Source organism: Taeniopygia guttata, chromosome 3 (genome assembly GCF_048771995.1).
Source record: "Taeniopygia guttata chromosome 3, bTaeGut7.mat, whole genome shotgun sequence".
NCBI classification, from domain to species: domain Eukaryota; kingdom Metazoa; phylum Chordata; class Aves; order Passeriformes; family Estrildidae; genus Taeniopygia; species Taeniopygia guttata.
Window position 1 is genome coordinate 482,146 of NC_133027.1, and position 16,458 is coordinate 498,603.

Genomic DNA, 16,458 nt, shown 5'->3' on the forward strand with positions numbered 1-16,458 from the left:
GTGACACAGGGCTGTGACACCACTCTCTGCGGGGCTGCGGGGGCTCAAGGTGGGCAGGAAGGGGCGTGTGGGGATGGGGAGGTGCAGGGATGGGTGTGGGGGACAGGGGGGGAGATTTGGGGATTTCAGGGGTGTTGGAAAGGATGGACCAGCACTCCCTACACAGGGGGGCAGAAATGGGGGCAGACGGGGGGCAGGGGAGGGGGGCAGGTGACAAGGGTCAGGGAGGGAGGTGGGGGTTCAGGGATGGGGCAGGAGAGATGGGAATGGGGGGCTGGGATGGAGGGTCGGGAGGGAGATGGGGGTTCAGGGAGGGAGATGGGGGTTCAGGGATGGAGATGGGGGTTCAGGGATGGGGGAGATGGGGGTTCAGGGAGGGAGATGGGGGTTCAGGGATGGGGGAGATGGGGGTTCAGGGAGGGAGATGGGGGTTCAGGGGTGGGGGAGAAGGGGGTTCAGGGAGGGAGATGGGGGTTCAGGGATGGGGGTTCAGGGATGGAGATGGGGGTTCAGGGATGGGGGTTCAGGGAGGGAGATGGGGGTTCAGGGATGGGGGTTCAGGGATGGGAATGGGGGGCTGGGATGGGATGACCAGCTCTGATCAGCTCTGATCAGCTCTGATCAGCTCTGACCAGGACGAGTGGTGGGTCGGGGTCGGGGTTCAGGAATGGGGCAGGAAGGGGGGTCCCTGCGTCTCCCCTACGCTAGTGACACAAACCACTTCAGAGTATTTCCACGTGATGCACAAACAAGTCAAAAATTCACTGATCCAAACCCAACGTGCAAACAGAAAAGGGCCGGGGGGGCACCCACCGCCCCCGGCCCTCCGCGGCCCCCGCGCACGGCCCCGCCGCCGGTACGTCCCCGCCGGCGGCACGGGGACCGGGCGGGGCCCCGCGGCCAGGGGAGCCCCGCCGGAGCCGGGTCCGGGGGCGCGGGGGCGGCTCCTGCTCCTCACTCGGGGGACAGGACCCCGGCTCTACCAGATGCCGCTGGACCGGCCCCCGGGGGGAGCGAGAATCCGGGCCGAGGCTCGTTTTGGAACGTGGTCATCGATCTGAGAACCTGCCGGACACACGGGCGGTCGGCAGGGGCCGGGGTGGCTGGGCACAGCCCCGGGAGCCCCCGGTACCCCGGGGACAGCGGGGGCTCTGTGCCACCCCCCGACCGCGGCTGTGCTGCTCCTGGGGAGCTCTGAGCAGCCCTGAGCAGCAGTGACCAGCACTGACCAGTACTGACCAGCACTGACCAGCTCTGACCAATGCTGACCAGCCCTGACCAGCAGTGACCAGCAATGACCAGCCCTGACCAGCCCTGACCAACACTGACCAATGCTGACCAGCCCTGACCAGCAGTGACCAACAGTGACCAGCACTGACCAACTCTGAGCATCACTGACCAGCCCTGACCAGCATTGACCAACAGTGACCAGCAATGACCAATGCTGACCAGCACTGACCAGCAGTGACCAATGCTGACCAGCACTGACCAGCAGTGACCAGCACTGACCAGCAGTGACCAATGCTGACCAGCAGTGACCAGCACTGACCAGCCCTGACCAGCAGTGACCAGCACTGACCAGCAGTGACCAATGCTGACCAGCACTGACCAGCCCTGACCAGCCCTGACCAGCACTGACCAGCAGTGACCAGCCCTGACCAGCAGTGACCAGCAGTGACCAGCACTGACCAGCCCTGACCATCAGTGACCAATGCTGACCAGCACTGACCAACCCTGACCAGCAGTGACCAATGCTGACCAGCAGTGACCAGCAGTGACCAATGCTGACCAGCAGTGACGCAGACCCCCGCCCGCCCCACCGGCGCAGCCCCGGTGCCCCACACCGGCGCAGCTCCGGGACCGGGGCCTCTCCTGCTCTGCCACGGCGCCCCGGGACAGCGGGGCTGGGGCACGGCCGGGGGGTTTGGGGGGCTTTGGGGGGCTTTGGGGGACCGCCCTGCAGGGGATGAGGACAGCCCGGAGAAGGGGGTGACAGGACAGCCCTGGCGGAGGAGGGGTGCGGGACACCCTGCGGGGACGGCGGGAGCACCGGGGGGGTGGCGGGATAACGGGGACACCCCGGGGCGGCCCCGCTCTTACCGGACAGGCTGAAGCTGGACTCGTGCAGGTCCCTCATGCCCCCGTGTCGCGTGGCCGGCCGGGTGGGCGTATCGGCCAGGGGCGTCCCCGTCTCTTTTTTACCGGCATGCACAACCACGGCCACGTCCCCCAGGTACGGGGTGCGGTCCACAGCCCGCAGCTTCAGGCTCTGCCGGGAGAGAGCGGAGAGAGCATCAGCGGGGCGGGCTGCGGGCTGCGGGCTGCGGGCTGCGGGCTGCGGGCTGCGGGCTGCGGGCTGCGGGCTGCGGGCTGCGGGTCGGCCCGGAGGGGAAGGGGAAGGGGAAGGGGCGTGCTGGGGCTGGGGAGGGGGCTGCGGCTGGGGAGGGGGCTGCGGCTGGGGAGGGGGCACTCGGAAAGGTGCTGGGCACGCTGTGGGGCTCCCGGCGCCAAGCAGTGCAGTGCAGGGCAGGGGCAGGGGCTGGGGGAGGTGGGTGGCCCTGGCAGAGCAGCCCCTCGCCCCGTCCCCCCGGCCACGCCAAGCCAAGCCAAGCCGAGCCAAGCCAAGCCAAGCCAAGCCGAGCCAAGCCAAGCCAAGCCAAGCCAAGCCCATGCGATGCCCTGTGCCCCCCCAGCCACGCAGAGCTCCCGACAAGCGCCCAGTGCTGCCACCCTCTCGCTGTGAGCTGCCGGAGCCCCGGTGCCCTTCCCTTGCAGCATCAGCCCCACGCTGTCCCCCAGCCTGTCCCCACAGCCACAGTGTGGGGGCACACAGGGGTGACAGGGACTGCCAGAGCTGTCACCGCTGGGCAGCCCCAGCCACGCGTGTCCCCGTCCCGGTGCACTGGTGCCCACCGTGACCACACACGATGGCCACAGACGCCTTGAAATGGCCGTGGGCCACACACCTGCTGGGACAACCCTCCTCTGGCACTGCCAGCGTGCTGCAAGGAGCCAGGGGAGGGTCCTCTGCCACACGCTGATGGCACGGCGCGGCATGGCCTGGCACAGAGCCTCCCCTGGCACAGCCACTGCCCCCTGTCCCCTCCAGCCCTCAGCACGGTGCAGCTCTGCCCCACACTGTGGCATCATGTGGCACAGCCACACCATGGCCACGGCACCGCTCTGGCACAGCCCTGGCACTGCTCTGACACTGCCCTGGCACTGCTTTGGCACCGCTCTGGCACCGCTCTGGCACAGCCCTGGCACCGCTCTGGCACCGCTCTGGCACAGCCACAGCACCGCTCTGGCACTGCTCTGGCACTGCTCTGGCACCGCCCTGGCACTGCTCTGGCACCGCTCTGGCACTGCTCCGGCACAGCCCTGGCACTGCTCTGGCACAGCCCTGGCACCTCTCTGGCACGGCCGCCCCTGCCCCCGTACCTTCTCCCGCTGCACCAGTTTCTTGTAGGCGATGTCGGGGAAGGAGCGCAGCGGGCAGAACTTGCCGGTGCCCTCGGCGCACATGAAGACGCCGTTCTCGTAGACCACGCGCCCGCGGCTGATGGTGACCAGGGGCACGCCGTGGCACCGCATGTTCTCGTACAGGTTGATGTCCCCGCCCTGCACCTGGGTGCTGGCAGAGATGGTCCTGGGCGGGGGGACGGGGCCGTCAGCGCTGCCGGGGGCACGGGGAGCCCTCCCCGGCCTCGGGGGGCACCTACTTGGTGGCCTCGGGGTCCCAGACCACGACGTCGGCGTCGGCGCCGGGGATGATCCGGCCCTTGCGGGGGTACAGGTTGTGGAGCTTGGCGGCGTTGGAGCTGGTCACGGCCACGAAGCGGTTCTCGTCCATCTTCCCCCCGACCTGCCGCCGCAGCGGGGTGAGGGTGGGCCGGGCCTGTCACCCCCCGGCCCCCCAAAACCCAAAAACCAAAAACCCAGCCGTGCTGCGGGGTTGGGATCCCTGCCAGGGCCCACCGGGGGGTCCGGGGAGCTCCTCACCCACCGCCCTCAGCTCCACCAGCCCCAGTGCCAGCCCCGTGCCCGGGCCCGCGGTGCCGGTGCCGTACCACGCCGCGCTCCCAGATGATGTTCATGCGGTCCTGCACCCCGCTGACGCCGTGCGGGATCTTGGTGAAGTCCTCCTTGCCCATGGCCTTCTGCTTGGTGCTGAAGGGCCGGTGGTCCGAGGCCACGATGTTCAACGTGTCACTGCGGGGCACAGAGAGGGGGGGGGATGGCACTGCCGGGGCTGCTTGGGGTGCCCAGAACTCAGGGAATGGGGTACCCCTGCCATGGGGTGCCAGGGGAGCTCCCTGGGACAGAGGGAGGTGCCCAGGGCAGGGATGGGGTTCCTGGGGCAGTGATGGGGTTCCTGGGGCAGGGAGAGGTGCCCGGGGCAGGGACGGGGTGCCCGGGGCAGGGATGGGGTGCCCGGGGCAGGGAGAGGTGCCCGGGGCAGGGATGGGGTGCCCGGGGCAGGGAGAGGTGCCCGGGGCAGGGATGGGGTGCCCGGGGAAGGGACGGGGTGCCCGGGGCAGGCAGAGGTGCCCGGGACAGGGATGGGGTGCCCGGGGCAGGGATGGGGTTCCTGGGGCAGGGAGAGGTGCCTGGGGCAGGGATGGGGTGCCCGGGGCAGGGGTGGGGTTCCTGGGGCAGGGAGAGGTGCCCGGGGCAGGGATGGGGTGCCCGGGGCAGGGATGGGTGCCCGGGGCAGGGATGGGGTGCCTGGGGCAGGGAGAGGTGCCCGGGGCAGGGATGGGGTTCCTGGGGCAGGGAGAGGTGCCCGGGGCAGAGATGGGGTGCCCGGGGCAGTGATGGGGTGCCCGGGGCAGGGAGAGGTGCCCGGGGCAGGGATGGGGTGCAGGGGGCAGGCAGAGGTGCCCGGGGCAGGGATGGGGTGCCCGGGGCAGGGATGGGGTGCCCAGGACAGGGACAGGTGCCTGGGCAGCTCTCACTTGGCGAGCAGGCTCATGAGGTAGGCAGAGGTGTTGGTGTCGAGGCGCAGCGGCGGCACGGTGACGTAGGCGGCGGCATGGAACCAGTCCTGGTGGTAGTAGTGCAGCCCGGTGAGCGTGGCGTGCGCCGTGGTCGTCTCCGCGTACACCACCTTCCCTGCGGGGGAGGCACACGCGTGTGCTGCGGGCGGGCGTGCAGGGGCACATGCGTGGGCACCGCCCGTGCCAGCGCAGCGTGCTCCCAGTGTGTGCTCAGGTGTGTTCAGGTGTATGTGCCAGGTGTGCCATGTGTGACCAGTGTATGCTCAGGTGTGTGTGCTGTGTATGACCTGTGTGTGTCCCACGTGTGTGTGACCTGTGTGTGTCCCACGTGTGTGTGACCTGTGTGTGTCCCCTGTACACGAGCAGCACTGGGGGCCCAGGTGTGCTCACCTGTGCTCAGGCACAGCCCCACAGGTACACCCGAGTTCCTGTGCCCGTGTGTCTGTCCGTGTCCGTGCCCGTGTGTCTGTCCATATCCGTGTGTCTGTCCCTGTGTGTCTGTCCATGTCTGTGTGTCTGTCTGTGTCCGTGTGTCTGTCCCCATGTGTCCATCCGTGTCCGTGTGTCTGTCCCCATGTGTCTGTCCATGTCCGTGTGTCTGTCTCTGTGTGTCTGTCCATGTCCGTGTGTCTGCCCGTGTCCGTGTGTCTGCCCGTGCCCGTGTGTCTGTCCGTGCCCGTGTGTCTGTCCATGCCTGTGTCCGTGTGTCTGTCTGTCCCCGTGTGTCTGTCCATGTCCGTGTGTCTGTCCATGTCCGTGTGTCTGTCTGTGTCCGTGTGTCTGTCTGTGTCCGTGTGTCTGTCCATGCCCGTGTGTCTGTCCGTGCCCGTGTCTGTGTGTCTGTCCATGTCCGTGTGTCTGTCTGTGCCTGTGTCCGTGTCCGTGTGTCTGTCCGTGCCCGTGTCTGTGTGTCTGTCCATGTCCGTGTCTGTGTGTCTGTCCATGTCCGTGTGTCTGTCTGTGCCTGTGTGTCTGTCCGTGCCCGTGTCCGTGTGTCTGTCCGTGCCCGTGTCTGTGTGTCTGTCCCCGTGTGTCTGTCCGTGCCCGTGTGTCTCCCCGCCTGCCCACAGCTCCACAATCCCCGTTCCCGTCCCTCCACGCCCACGCGTGTGCTGGGTCCGGGGGTGCCCCTTGCCCACGGGGGTGCCGGGTCCGGGGGTGCCCCCGCCCCACAGGGGTGCCGGGGAGGGCGGTCAGGTCCCCCCGTGTCCCCTACCCTGCATCTTGGCGGCGGCGATGACGTCCCCCGCGGACATGCTGGAGACGTTCACCAGGTACACGGGGCAGTGGGTCTGCGGAGAGGGTCGGGGCGCTGTCTCCGTGGTGCCCGTCCCCGGGGGGGGGTTCCGGACCCCGGCGGAGGCACGGGGACCCCCACGGGGCCGGGGGCCCACCCGCAGCCCCGGCACTCACCCGGTTGGCGATGGTGATGACGCGGTGCGTGGCCTCAGCTTCCAGCTGCGGAGAGAGCCGGCGGTGACACGCGTGAGGGTGGCACCGGCGGCGTGGGGGTGACACGGGGACGGCCGGTGGCAGCCACACGGCTGTCCTGCAGCATCCCAGCCCCTCCCGTGCCGCCTGCCGTCACCTACCTCCTCGGGCCGGCTGATCTCGATGCCCTCTGGCCCCGTAATGCCCAGATCCAGCGCTTCCTTGGCTCCCTGGGGAGTTGGGGGGTCAGGGGGCGGATCTGCGGCCCCGCGGGTCCCCCCGCCCCGCCGGGCGCTGCCTCACCTCGGCCACCAGCTCGCCGTTCTCGGCGTGGACGCGGGCGATGGCGCCGATGTCGCGGCAGGCGCGCAGGACCTGGTAGAGCTCGCTGTCCCGCAGCATGTACAGGTCCTTGTAGGTCATGAACATCTGGAAGGAGTTCACCCCCTTCTCCCGCACCAGCGTCTCCATCTCCGCCTTCACCTGCGCCGGGAGCGGCTCAGAGCGGGGCCTCGCCCCACCAGAGACCCCCGCCTCCCCCTGGGGTGACTCGTGGGTGACACGGGCAGTGACAGATGCTGGGGGGAGCAGAAGGGATTTTCCTGCCCCAGGGGGTCCCTGCTCCATCCCTCTGCCCCTGCCCGGCTGGAAGGAGGGGTCGGGGCGGGGGTCTCCCTGCAGCACAGCCGGGAGCCAGGTCTGATCCCGCTCCAGCAGCTTTCAGGGGATTGCAGGGGCTGAGTCTGCCGTGGGACGGGGTCTGCTCACCCGTCCTGCCTGCCCCCACCGTGGGGGTCATGCTGTGGGGTGGGGTGGGGTCCCCCCAGGCTGGGACCACCCGCCCTGGGCACCCTGCCCCCCTCCACGGAGCAGCAGCGGCACCTTCCGTGCCCCAGAGAGGGGCTCAGCCCCACAGGGACCCGGGGCACCCCCGAGCCCCTGCCCCGCTGAGCCCGGCTCAGGGCAGCTCAAAAGGCATCCCGGGGGCTCAGCCCGCCCCCCGGGCAGCTAATGGGATCAGCGGGGCTGGGAATTAGCCCCGGCAGCTGCTCCCGGAGCCGCGCCACGCTCACCTTGGGCGCCCACCAGGTGATGCCCATGTGCAGGGCGTAGTCGCAGCACACCTTGGGGTCGGCCAGGCTGCGGCACTTCTCGTAGGCGTCCAGCAGCGACGTCTCCTTGTCGGGCAGGACGTGCCCGATGATCATCGTCGTGCCCCCCACCAGCGCTGCCTGCACGGGGGGCACAGGGACCGCGCCGGGGGCGTCAGGGCTCATCCATCCCCGGCGCTGGCACCGCCCCTGCCCCGCCCTGAGCCAGGTGAGCTCCCGGGGCCGGGCTGGGGCGGCCACGTTCGGGCATTGCCCACAGCCACGCGGGGGTCCTGGGTGCAGGCAGGGACCCCCTGCGCCCCCCTGGCCCTGCCAGTGGCTGCCCCTCTGCAGCAGCACATCTGGGAGCACGGCACATCTGGAGAGCCCCATCCTGCCACCAGCGGGGCACCCAGTGCCCCCCAGCCCAACCCCCGGGTTTGGGGTGCTGAGGGAGCCCCCCGGCACAGAGCCCCGCGTGGGATGGGGCCGTGGGGAGCCCCCCCGCGGCAGCGTGGGCGGCAGGGCCGCGCCGTGGCACCGCCGCTGTCCCCGGCTCACCCGGCCCGCTAATCCCCAAAGCTCCTTTGCCCATCGGCCCTCTAGGGAGGTGACAGTGACAGGGAGCAGGCCTGGCATGTGGCACCCCTGGGCACGGCACAGCGCCGAGCCCCCTGCCCGGGGACACTGAGCACCCTGGGGACACCCTGGGGACACCCTGGGGACACCCTGGGGACAGGCACGGCCAGCGCCGGCCTGGCACAATGGCTGCTCTGTGTGGGCGCTGGGGACAGAGGGACGAGCTGCAGGGACAATCCTGGGCTGGCCCTTGATGCTCCCGGGCAGCAACACTCGGTACACAGTGCCACCGGCACAGGGAGGTGCCCGAGCTGGCACAGGGTGGCACGGCCCCAGTGCGGGAGGAGGGCTGTCACAGCGAGGGGACGTGATGGATGGGGACACGGGGACAGGCGGTGCCATGCCACAGTGGTCCTGTGATGCCCGTGGGGCTGGGAGCTGCGGTGCCAATCTGTGCCAATCCGTGCCCGCGGGGAGCCCCGGGCAGGGGCTACCTTGGTGCCGTGGTAGAAGTCATCAACGCAGGTGGCGTTCATGAAGGTCTGGTGGAAGTGGGTGCTGGTGTCGATGCCGCCCGGGATGACGAGCTTGCCGGTGGCATCGATGACCTTGGCGCCGCCGGGGATCATCAGCTCGCGCCCCACTTGCTGGATGATGCCGTTCTCGATGTACACGTCGGCCTCGAGGGTGCAGTCGTCGTTCACCACCTTGCCCCCCTTGATGAGGATCCGCATGGTGGCCGCGTTGGCCATCATGGTGCTGCGGGGCACAGGCGGCGGCGCGGTGAGCACCGGGAGCCCCCCGGGGCTGGGGTCGCCCCGCTGCCCGCCCCGGCCCGAGGTGCCCCGGTGCGGGCGGGGCCGAGCCCGCAGCTGCGCATCCCGCACGGGCCGCGGCGATGGATTATCCCGGGAAATCCGCGCGGAGGAGGGGCCCGGCACGGAGCTGGGGCTGCCTCCCTGCCCGGGCCCGCCGCAGCGACACCCGGGCTGCGCCCCGCCGGTGCCACTCCCAGCGCTGGGCACGGCTGCCAGACCCATCCTGCCGCCCTCCGCTGCGCTGCCACGCGTGCCGTGGGTGTCCCCACGAAGTGACAGCGCCCGTGCCCAGAGCAGGCTGCCCACCTTGTCCCCGTGAGTGACCAGCACTGGCACAGACAGCACCACTCAGTCTGTGCCCGCTGCCCCGCGAGGTGCCAGCTCTGCCAGAGACCCCCGCGCTGCCTCGGCTCTGCCTGAGCCCCCGGCAGCGAGGGGCATCCCCAGACAGGATCAATAAATCATTCGGTGAAGGTCAAACACCATCGACCCGTCGGAGCGGGGACAGCACGTGCCAGCCGTGCCCACCCGGCGGGCGTGAGGTGGGCTGGGACCCCACCAGAACCCCCAGAGCAGAAAGCCACGAGGAGACCCACGAACAGACCCACGAGGAGAGCCACAAACAGACCCACGAACAGACCCACGAGGAGAGCCACAAACAGACCCACGAGGAGACCCCTGCCTCCCTGCCCCACTGCAGGGACCCCTGCAGCAGACAGAGCCCCGGCACCCACGGGCAGCGTGGGGCGGGCTGGCACGGCTGGCACCACGCCGGCACCGGGCAGCGCTGCGGGAACGGCCCCTGGTGCCCACCCAGCCCCTGGCACAGGCCCCAGGGCCAGAACCGAGCCACGGGCAAAGGTTGTGGCTGCTGCCGGGGCAGGGAGCTGGTGGCAGGGGGGTCTGGTGCTGCCCAGCCCCACGGTGGGAGCTGAGACCGGGACAGGGCTCTGAAGGGACAGTCCTGAGCGGTGCCAGGGGTCTCCAGTGCCCGCCCCAGCAGCTGCCGGGCAGCAAATGGCTCCTCGGGCAGCAGAGCCGCAGGAGCCCTGGTGGCCGTGAGGTTGGCCAGGCTCTGCTGGCAGCTGGGCATTCCCCGACCACGGGCCACCACAGCTGCAGGGGTGGCACAAGTGTTCCCGGGAGCAGCGCGGCACCGGGGGCACCGGCAGCGCCTCGCGGGCCGGCTGCTGCGCACAGGGGGTGCCGTGGGCAATCCCGGTGCCAGCTGTGCCTTGTCCTGGTGCCCTCACCTCGGCACGGAGCAGCGGGAGCAGCTGCCGGGGCCCCCCTCGGGAATGTCACCGGCACGCACAGCTGTGGCACTGCTCAGGGGCCCCCAGGGCACCGGGGCGGGGTGGCAGTGACCTCGTGCAGCGTGCCAGGCCACTGTGGCACGCTGGGCGCTGGCACCCCGTGCTCCGGTGCCCACACCTGCCCCCAGCTCTGCCTCGGGCCCATGGGGGAGCCACTGCCCCAGGGGAGGGCTGAGCTGGGGACACCTGGGGACACCCGGAGCCACGCTGTGGGGGGTGACAGGAACAAGGGGATCAGCCCGGGGGTGACAGGGACAAGGGGATCAGCCCGGGGGTGACAGGAACAAGGGCATCAGCCCAGGGGTGACAGGAACAAGGGGATCAGCCCAGGGGTGACAGGAACACGGGGATCAGCCCAGGGGTGACAGGAACAAGGGGATCAGCCCGGGGTGACAGGGACAAGGGGATCAGCCCGGGGGTGACAGGGACAAGGGGATCAGCCCGGGGGTGACAGGGACAAGGGGATCAGCCCCAGCCCAGGACCCCCCGAGTCCCCACAGCAGTCAGGGCCCCTGACCGCCATCAGGGACAGACATCGGGGCAGAGATCGGCCTCGGTGGGGTGACACCAGAGGGGACGAGCTGGTGCCCACGGTGCCACCGCGGGGCACGCTGGCCCTGGGAGCCCCTGGGAGCCCCGAGCAGGGCTGGGCCGGGCAGGAGATGCAGGAGGGGGTGGCACGGTGCAGAGGGGCGGTGGGGGAGGCGGCACGGCGCATCCCGAGATGAAAGCGGCCGCGGTGACGGATCTGGAGCATGGAACACGCCAGTGCCGCGGCACCGGGCACCGTGAGACCCCTGGCACGGGGGGTGCCCTGGGTGGGCAGGAGGGGTGTAAGCATTGCAGAGGGGGTGTGGGGCTGGCAAGGGGACAGGGGCACAAGCGTGGGCTGGCCACTGTGCAGAGAGAAGAGCTGGCAGCTCCACTTGCTGCCTGTGGCCTCGGCCACCGTGGAGCCACCCACGCCGCTGCCAGCATGCTGCCACCACCACGCTGCCCTCGTGCCTGTTCCACGCACCTTTCCCACCCCCTCAGCCACCCCCGGCACTGCCCGTGGCAGAGCCCTGATGTCCCCACGCCACCGGGCCCACGCCCAGCCCCGGATGCCCAGGGTGGCCTGCCTGGCACACCAGCGCTCCCATTTCACCCTCACTGCCCAGATCACACCCAGCGCTCCCCCTCAGCCCCCCAGCTCGTACCAGTGTCCCCAGCCGAGCTCACACCCAAGCTCACACCGAGCATCCCCAGGGGTTCCTCAGCGCAAGCATGGCACTGGCCCGGTGGCACCGGGGCCCTCGCCCCGTTCCAGCCGGCCGCTGCAGCGCGGTGCCACGGCCAGCATCGGCCGGTGCCAGACAACGGGCTCCGAGCAGGGCAGAAACGCAGCGTCAGCGCCGGGGGGGCACCGGCGGACACCCCGGGGACCCCCGCCCAGCCCGGCTCGGCAGGCGGCGGCCGCGGCTCCGCTTCCCGGCACACAAAGCGGCGCCACCGTTCGGGGGGCTCGCAGCCCCCCCAGCCCCGCCGGCTGCCGCGGGGACAGCTGTGACCCCGGCAGGACAAAGGGACCCCGGGCCGGGGGGGCTGCCAGGGGCACCTGTTGGGCTCGGGGCGGCCCCGCCGGGCGCGGCCTTTGTGCCGGGGCTGCCGCATTGTGCGGCGCGGCGGGGCCGGGGGGCCCCTCGCCGCCCCCCGCTTTTGTCTGCGCCGGCGAGACCCCGGCACCCACCGTGCCCGACCCCACCCTGCGCCCACCCCGCGGCGGGGGCTCCCCTTTGTCCGGCTGGGCTCGGTGACCGCCGCTCCGGTGGCACCGAGTCGCCACCGCCGCGCGTCCCCGGCCAGAGGCGGCGGCGGGGCGGGCATCGCTCCCCGCCCGGGAGATGCCCCGGCGGCGGGGGGGTCACCCAACCGCGGCCGCCAGCCCTGCCCCGGCTCCCCGGCTCCGTTACGGCCGGGCTGGGGTCGCTGTCCCGCCGCCGGGGCCGCACCGACCGCCCCCCGGCCAGGACGAGCTGCGGTGTCACCGAGCCACCGCCCCGGGAAGGAGCCGGGGACCGCGGGGACCGCGATCGCGGCAGAAGGATGTTCCGCTCCGGCAGAGCTGCTGCCGCCCAGCCCGGGATGCTGCGGGCGGTCCTTTACCCGCGGGCACCTTGGCCCGGCGCGGCCCAGCCCGGGCACGGGAACGGGCACGGGAACGGGTACGGGAACGGGAACGGGCACTGCGCGGCCACGCCCGAGCGACAGCGGGGCGCTGCGCAGGGTCCCGCCGCAGCCTGCGGGGACACGGGCGTCCCGTTGCCGCTCCCAGGCCCCCGTCACCCCCCGGCAATGACCCCCAGGTCACTGCGGCAGGAGGCCGGAGCGGCGGGCACCGAAACCGGGCCGCTGCCGGCCGGGGGGACCGGCCGGGGGTCCCCGCCGAGAGCCGGGCCGGGCCCCGGTGTGCGGCAAGGGCTGGGCGCCGCGCCGGGCTGGGCCGGGCCGGGCCAGGCTCGGGGGCGGTGCCGCTGCCGTGGGTCCCCGGAGCGCGATCCGGGGCGTGCGGGGGGTCCCCGTGCGGGGTCCGGAGGCGCGGGGGGTCCCGGTCTCGCCGGCCCGGGGCGGCTCCGCAGACAAAGCCCGGGGGCCGCCCAGCACAAAGGATGCTCCGAGCCGGGGCGGGGCCGCCCGGGAGACCCGGCGGAACAATGAGCCGGGCCCGGCGCGACCCCCGCCGCCCCTCGGCCCCGCGGCCCCGCCGCCCCGGGGTCCCCGCGCCGCCGTGCCCCGCGCACCTGCTGCTCCGCTCCCGATCGCGACAGGGCGCCGACGAGGGAGCCGGGCCCGCTCGAGGAGCAGCAGCTGTGCCCGGCATTACACTCCGAGGCGAACCCCTCGCGCTGTCGCGACACCATCGCCTGTCGCGACAGGTGTGTCGCCATGGGTGGGCGGCGGCCACATAGAGCTTTTCTGCCCGCCGATAGCCCGCGGAGCGCCCCGGGCGGGGATGGCGGGGCGCTCCCCTCCATCCTCGCTGTCGATTCACTCGCGCCTGTCGAGACACACGCACCTGTCGCGATTGTCCGACCCGTCGCGATAAGGAGCCAGGTCCGCAGGTGCGGAAAGGAAAAGCCCAAGCACGGCCTGGCCCGGTCCAGCTCAGCTCGGCCCAACCCAACCCAACCCAGCCCAACCCGGCCCGGCCCTGCCCCGCCCGGCCCCGCCGGTACCTCCCGCTCCGGTGCCGCTCCCGGTGCCGCTCCGGCCGCGATCGCCTCTCACCCGAACCTGCGCCGGGGGGCGGGGCCTCGCCGGTCTGGACCAATCAGCGCCCGTCCTGGCGGCCGGGGGCGGGGCCTGGGCCCCCAGCAGGGTGGGCTGCGCGAGGCATGATTGACAGGCGGAGGGGGCGGGGCCAAGGCCTGGAGCCCCGCCCCCCGCCGCCTGCACGCGCTGTTGCCGTGGCGACGGAGCGCGCGCGGAGACCCCCCCCGGTGACCCCCGGTGACCCCGGGACCCCACCGGGACCCCACCGGGACCCAACCGGGACACCCCCGGGACCCCACCGGGACCCCACCGGGACACCCCCGTGATACCCCCGTGACACTCCCGGGACCCCCCGGACACTACCGGGACCACCCGGGGCACCACCGGGACCACCCTGTGACACGCCCGGGACACCCCCGGGACCCCACCGGGACACCCCCGGGACCCCACCGGGACACCCCCGGGACCCCACCGGGACACTCCGTGACACCCCCGGGACCCCCCGTGACACCCCCGGGACCCCCCCGTGACACCCCCGGGGCACCCCCGGGACCCCACCGTGACACCCCCGGGACCCCACCGGGACCCCCCGAGACACCCCCGTGACACCCCCGGGGCACCCCCGTGATACCCCCGGGACACCCCCGGGACATCTCTGGGACACCCCCGGGACCCCCCCATGACACCCCCGGGGCACCCCCGGGACATCTCTGGGACACCCCCGGGACAACCCCGTGACACTCCCGGGACTCCCCCGTGACACCCCCGGGACACCCCCGGGACACCCCCGGCGCACCACTGGGGCACCACCGGGACACCCCCAGGACCTCCCCGTGACCCCCCCCCGGGACCACCCTGTGACACCCCCGGGACCCCACCGGGACCCCCTGTGACACCCCCGGGACACCCCCGTGACACCCCCGGGACCACCCTGTGACACCCCCAGAGTGACAGATGTGACCCTCGGCCTGTGCTGCAGCAGTGGGGACACAGGGCTGGGTCATGGAGCTGGGGGGACCTCCTGCTTCATCCCCATCCTAATGTCCTCTTCCTGTCCCGTCCCATCCCATCCCATCCCATCCCATCCCATCCCATCCCATCCCATCCCATCCCATCCCATCCCATCCCATCCCATCCCATCCCATCCCATCCCATCCCATCCCATCCCATCCCATCCCATCCCATCCCATCCCATCCCATCCCATCCCATCCCATCCCATCCCATCCCATCCCATCCCATCCCATCCCATCCCATCCCTGCCAGGACCCCCAGGTCCTTCCCACAGAGCTGCCCCAGCCCCTGTCACTGCCAGGGACTCTTCCCTCCCCAGGGTGGCATTTGTCCCTGTCACGTCCCTGCTGGTCCCTCCTGCAGCTGGACACCTCCCACTGTCCCAGGGTGTCCCAGTGTCCAGCCTGGCCTTGGGCACTGCCAGGGAACAATTCCCAATTCCCAATCTCCCACCCAGCCCTGCCCTCTGGCACTGGGAGCCATTCCCTGGGTCCTGTCCCACTGTCCCTTGTCCCCAGTCCCTCTGCAGCTCTCCTGGATCCCCTCCAGGCCCTGCCAGGGGCTCTGAGCTCTCCCTGGATCCCCTTCAGGCCCTGCCAGGGGCTCTGAGCTCTCCCTGGATCCTTCTCCTCCCCAGGTGAGCCCCCCCAGCTCTCCCAGCCCGGCTCCAGCCCTGGGGGCTCCTCGGGGCTCCCCCAGCAGCTCCAGGTCCTGGTGCTGCTGTTTGGTCCTGTTAAGACCCAATTAGTGAGAGGAGCCTCTGCCTGAATTAAGTTGCAAATGAGACCCTACGCCAAAGTCAACAATATGGATTTTACTTAACAATAAATGCGAGTTACACAGTTCTCTCATTAATTAATTAATAGTCTATCTCCCACTGGTTAAACACGTCCTTTGCTTCTTACGTTAATTAGTGCCATGCTCAGTGTTACTTTTGCTCTGGATCTTTTTGGGTCTGTGGTGGCAATCTCCGCTCCTGGGGCTGATTCAGCACAGCCCCGAGGTGGGTTTATCAGTTTCTTCCTCATCTCGGGGTCTCTGCCCAATGTCCTCGTGGCTGGTGAGTTCTCCACTCTCAGTACCCACATCCCCCTCCCACCCTGTCAGCCCGCCCAGGTGAGATATTACTGAATTTATCTCCCCTGAGCAGCAACACCGGCTCCCCCAGCCCAGGTCAGGCGGCCACGGGGCACATTTGGGATCCTGGGCCGGAGTTTGGGAGCAGCGGCTGCTCTCCCACGGCCATAGTGGGGAAATGTCCGTGTTAAACCAGATGTGCCCCCAGACCTTCCTGGCACAAATCCCTCCCTCCCTGCTGTGCCCCAACGCTGCAGCCATTTCCTCATCACAATCCTGTGCATTCCTTAGCCACAGCGTGCTGGAAATACCTGTAAACCAATAATGTAAAATTGCCCCTCCTGGATCCCCCTGCAATACATCCTTCACAGTTCCATTTCTGTAAAATATCCAATCTCATCTACGGCCCGTCCTTTAAAACTGTTCCTGCTTCAGTTCCTCTCTCAGCAATGCCTCATTCTGGAACATTTCTAGGTCAGCACTTCTTATCTCAAAGTTTGCACACAAACCCACGCCACGTGAACCTTCCATCAGATTTGGAACGTTTTCTGTAAATCCATTTCCCCCCATCTTCTCCCAGGGCGGCTCCTGCAGCCACCCACGTCCCGGCCCGGGAGCAGCTCCAGCCCTGGAGCTTTTCGTGATTTCTGGGGCTTTTTTGTGATTTCGGGGGCTTTTTGTGCTTCCTGGGGCTTTTTGTGATTTCTGGGCCTTTTTGTGATTTCTGGGGCTTTTTTGTGATTTCTGGGCTTTTTGTGCTTCCTGGGGCTTTTTGTGATTTCTGGGGCTTTTTGTGATTTCTGGGCTTTTTGTGCTTCCTGGGCTCCCACGGCCCTCAGCAGCCCAGGGAGGCGGCAGTGCCCTGCGGCAGAGCCCAGGTGC

At 70.0% G+C, this 16,458-nt stretch overlaps 1 protein-coding gene across 3 annotated transcripts; it reads right to left on the reverse strand.

Moving 5' to 3' along the window:
* Positions 1–721: 721 nt before the first annotated feature.
* DPYSL5 (dihydropyrimidinase like 5) lies at positions 722–13,576 on the reverse strand. Of its 3 annotated transcripts, none has more exons than XM_030269790.4 (13): positions 13,451–13,576; positions 8,596–8,860; positions 7,505–7,663; positions 6,735–6,914; positions 6,593–6,661; positions 6,414–6,458; positions 6,217–6,292; positions 4,959–5,115; positions 4,071–4,212; positions 3,723–3,865; positions 3,442–3,649; positions 2,101–2,269; positions 722–1,065 (listed from the first exon to the last, which is right to left on the reverse strand). In XM_030269790.4, exons 2-13 carry the CDS (start codon positions 8,854–8,856, stop codon positions 980–982), a joined length of 1,695 nt encoding a protein of 564 aa, XP_030125650.1. In that variant the 5' UTR covers positions 8,857–8,860; positions 13,451–13,576; the 3' UTR covers positions 722–979. The 3 variants fall into 3 exon arrangements, with proteins under 3 accessions (XP_030125650.1, XP_030125651.1, XP_072782303.1); XM_030269791.4 differs by lacking the exon at positions 13,451–13,576 and adding an exon at positions 13,291–13,413; XM_072926202.1 differs by lacking the exons at positions 2,101–2,269; positions 13,451–13,576.
* Positions 13,577–16,458: the final 2,882 nt, after the last annotated feature.

What these genes read in the sequence shown, in the direction of transcription:
- DPYSL5 (XM_030269790.4), bottom strand. Translation starts at nt 8,856, where the DNA reads ATGATGGCCAACGCGGCCACCATGCGGATCCTCATCAAGGGGGGCAAG. An exon ending in CGCCGCCGCCAAGATGCAGG is followed by an intron (nt 5,116 to 6,216) that starts GTAGGGGACACG and finishes CCTCCCCCGCAG; the next exon opens with GGAAGGTGGTGTACGCGGAG. An exon ending in TGGGACCCCGAGGCCACCAA is followed by an intron (nt 3,650 to 3,722) that starts GTAGGTGCCCCC and finishes CCCCCCGCCCAG; the next exon opens with GACCATCTCTGCCAGCACCC.